Genomic DNA, 4,118 nt, shown 5'->3' on the forward strand with positions numbered 1-4,118 from the left:
AGAATATAGAGCCCTTGCTTCAACAGTTTTTTAACTCATTTGGTTGACATCATTACTCAATGATTTATGTATACCTATTATCCAACCTTCTAATGTTTTTGTGACAATCAAGCCCCCATCTATCTTGCTACTAATCTAGCTTTCCATGAGAGAACCAAACATATAGAACTTGATTATCATTTTGTCAGAGACAAACTTGCTGATGGATCCATCAAGCTTCTACCTGTTAAATCCAAAAGTCAACTAGCTGATATCTTTACAAAAGCTTTACCTACGCTAGCTTACTTTTCCATTTTGTGCAAGTTGGGCATCATCAATTTGTATCGTCCAACTTGAGGGGGGATATTAGATATAAAAATGGTTTGTTAGGAGTTTGTTATACTTTTCTGTTAATAAGTTTTTTAGTTGTGCCATTTTTTGTCCTTTTACACAAAGTATATAAAAATGGTGTTGCTAATGGATAAAAATATGAAGACTAATATTATTCTTTTCTCCCAAATTTTCTATTTCCACCTTTAATAAATATTGTAACTTATTAGGCTATTCGTTAAAAAAAATAAAAAAATAAATAAAAAAAAAAAAAAAAAAGTGGATGTGAGACATTTTTGTAATCTTAGCCTATTTAATTAGGCTAATAGCGTAGAACGTCCTTAAAAATAACCCCTCGGCCCAGGACGACTCTCTAAGCCCAGCCCATCCTCCACTCCAACGCCTCCGTGTCCAACGCGTAAACCTCTCCCGCGAACTTCCCGGCCCCAAGTGACCCAGATCGCTGGGGTCCACTTCCCCACCGTATATATACACGTACTTCCCAATCGCACACATGAAGAACACGCCTTTAGCCGTCGGCTTTTCCCCACTAGTCTCAACTTGGGACCATTTGTTTTGGGCCAAATGAAAATAGTGAACGTCGTCCATTTCCATACCCGTAAATCCGTACACGACCCATATTTTATCTTGGGCCACAGCCAGACCCTGCCCACCTCGGCCCTTTAACCCTCCCCCTCCTGTTGGATACTCCATCCATTTTCCATCTACTGGATCGTAAGCCCACAAGTCGTTGAAGCGACCGGAATCCCCACACCCCCCGAAGATGTACACGCGGCGATCGTCGGCCATGGTCTAGTGGTAGCTCCGTTGCGGTGGTCCGGAGTCGCCGTCGGAGAGGAGCGTCTATTTGTTGTTGGGTGTGCCGAAGGAGTAGAGCTCGTTTAGCTCCTTGTGCTCTGAATCCCTACCGCCGAAAACGTAAAGATCTGACCAACATTAGAACTAAATTCTAAAGTTTAAAATCAAATGAATTAAAATTTATTTTTTTTTCAAGGAACCAATTTTGTAATTGTTTTAATAGAAAATAGTGCCAAAATGTAAATGTTTTTTTTTAAAAAAGAAAAAGAAAAAGAAAAAGACTCCTTCTCAAGAAATCAATTCTTTTTGGAACCAGGATGCAAATGATGTTAGCATAAAAGACAGACTCATGTGAAATTACACTTGTATCCTCACTCATTAAATACAATAGAAACAAATGTTGATAATATTTTTTAAATATATATATATATATAATATTATATTTAACTACTTTTATCTAGCAAAATTGAATGGTAAATTGAAAAATTAAGACCCATTTGGTAATCATTTTAGCCTCATTTGATAACTATTTCGTTTTTATTTATATTTTTTAAAAATTAGATCTATTTGTTCCAATTTTTATAATGATTTACATCTTTGTCAAGATTATTAGCCAAATTCAAAAAACAAAAACAAGTTTTTAAAACCTACTTTTTTAATTTCAAATTTTGGGTTAGTTTTTTAAACCATTGATAAAAGGTAGATAATAATGAAGAGATTTTGGGTGAAAATAGTGTCTATAGATTTATTTCAAAAAAAAAAAAAAAAAAAACTAAATGGTTACCAGATATGATATTTGTTTTCTGTTTTTTGTTTTAGAAAATTAAACCTATATAATTATATTTCTCAAATTTCTTCATATGTTATTGTTTAAAAAGTCAAGCCAAAATTTTAAAATTAAAATAATAGTTTTAAAAAACTTGTTATTTATTTTTTGAATTTAGCTAATAATTCAATCATTATGAAAGATGCAAATCATTGTTAAAAATGAAGAAAAATACACTAATTTTTTTTTAAAGAAAGAAAAATAAATATTTATCAATCAGAGGCCTAAATTTTTGTCACACATCATCAGTTGATGCAATATTTAGATTGAGATAATAGTAAGAAAAAAAAAAACTTTTATTTATGAGATCTCATAAAATATTCCTTAAAAACAAAAAAGTAAAAGTATGATTATAATTACTACATAAAAATGATTCCAAACTAAATCTAAAAAAAAAAAAAAAAACAAGTAATTAATAAACAGTGGTGTAATTAATGTAGTTAATTTTATCCAAAACCTAACTAATATTTATGCGACGGTATGATCTTATTGTCGGCTTCTGTTAGTCACCATCCTCCCCCAAATATTAAAGCACTCAGATGCAACCTACTAAAAGTGGTTCAATTATTATTCTAAAAAAAAGGGATCAATTATTGTTTAATATCTCAACCCACTTGATATGCTTTTATTATATTACCTTTAAATCTCATTTTACTAACTCAAAATTTTATATTTATCCTCTCTTTATCATTTTTAATATTTTGGTTTTATCTTGTTCAATTATGCTCAATTGATATATAAAAATGCTATAAAGAACCAATAGAGATGAAAGATTCACACCTTTAACCACCCAATCAAAAGTTCATATTTTACTCCATTGAGATATGTTGAAGTTGACAATTTTATGATTAAAATACTTAATATAGATGTTTAATTCATTATAGTTTTAATAAATGAGTAGGGATGATGAGGACTCGAGTAGTTATCTAAAGTTAGATTAAAACATGATATTTAAAAGTGTATAGATTCCAATTGAATATTTAAGGTATATTTGGTAACCATTTCGTTTTTTTATTTTTAAAATTAGGTTTGTTTCCTCAATTTCTTATAGAGATTTGCATGTTTTTTAAGTAAAGAATTGAACTTTAGCCAAATTCTAAGTATATATATAAAAAAAAGAAATAATAATAATAATAATAATAAGCTACTTTTGTGTTTCAAAATTAGGTTTAGTTTTTGAAAACATTGATAAGTAGTAGATAATACACTACTACAAAAATCGTATGACTTGATGCTTGGAACTTTTGAGTATTTGACATTTTTATTTAAAAAAAAACGTCAAATAACATGTAAATTTGATGAAAAACATCAAGAATAATGAAAAAAAGCGGAGTTTCGCAGAAATTTCCAGAATTTTCTCATTCCATTTTTACTTGCGCCTCATAAATGTCAACTAATTTGTGATTTATTTGTTTTAGGGTTTCATATATTTAAAGAGATGAAAAATTGGGGGAGGTGACCCCAAACCCTTCACATCGGTGGTTCCTCTTCATGTCGTTGATGATTTTTTCGCACTGTTGGTTCTGGTTTACGTCGTCGATTCCTTACGCTACGTCAATTTTTTCTCTTTCCCAAAATTTTCACGCGTGAAAGAGCTTCCTCCTGCTTGTGCCTCTTCTCCCAGCTCTCAAACGACGAAATGCGTAGCTCACTGCTCCTACACAAAGTGTCGCTGCCACCTCCTTGCCTCGTCGATTCCTTCACGTAGTCACGCCGTTGCTGTGTCCTTGTCGTTGTAGCTTGGTTCCTTCACGTAGTCACACCTTTTCCTTTCACGCTGCTTCCTTATTGCCAATGTGTTTGAAATTGCATGATTTCTTCACAACAGTGCTCCTATCCTTCACAGGTTCTTTCATGCCGCACTGATTTCTCCTCTCTTTTGCCATTCTTCTTCAATTGCCCATCGAGGTATATCTTTTTCATTTAACCCTTTTTGTTTTTGATACTCTTCGAACTAACCTAATTTTCTAATTAATTTTTTGGGATGAAGAAGGGGATGGAATCATTGAGTTTGTTCAAGGAAGGGATCTGAGGCCGAGGGATAAGTTTTGGCAGCAAAGAACTGGATGATATCGCCGTTATGAAATTTGCTGGGCGGACGGCGATGGATGCGTTGGACGTGAGAGTATGCGGCCGAAGGAGATGCAAGTTGATGGACATACGC

At 32.6% G+C, this 4,118-nt stretch overlaps 1 protein-coding gene across 1 annotated transcript; it reads right to left on the bottom strand.

Annotated features, from left to right (window-relative positions):
- Nucleotides 1–402: 402 nt before the first annotated feature.
- LOC120089442 (nitrile-specifier protein 5-like) lies at nt 403–1,252 on the bottom strand. Its single transcript, XM_039046918.1, has one exon. The coding sequence runs from the start codon at nt 1,117–1,119 to the stop codon at nt 619–621; it is 501 nt and encodes a 166-aa protein (XP_038902846.1). The 5' UTR covers nt 1,120–1,252; the 3' UTR covers nt 403–618.
- Between the last annotated feature and the right edge of the window lie 2,866 nt (nt 1,253–4,118).

The sequence above is a fragment of the Benincasa hispida genome, chromosome 10, assembly GCF_009727055.1.
Source record: "Benincasa hispida cultivar B227 chromosome 10, ASM972705v1, whole genome shotgun sequence".
In the NCBI taxonomy this organism is placed as follows: domain Eukaryota; kingdom Viridiplantae; phylum Streptophyta; class Magnoliopsida; order Cucurbitales; family Cucurbitaceae; genus Benincasa; species Benincasa hispida.

Coding starts and splice junctions, on each gene's coding strand:
- LOC120089442 (XM_039046918.1), bottom strand. CDS start 1,119: ATGGCCGACGATCGCCGCGTGTACATCTTCGGGGGGTGTGGGGATTCC.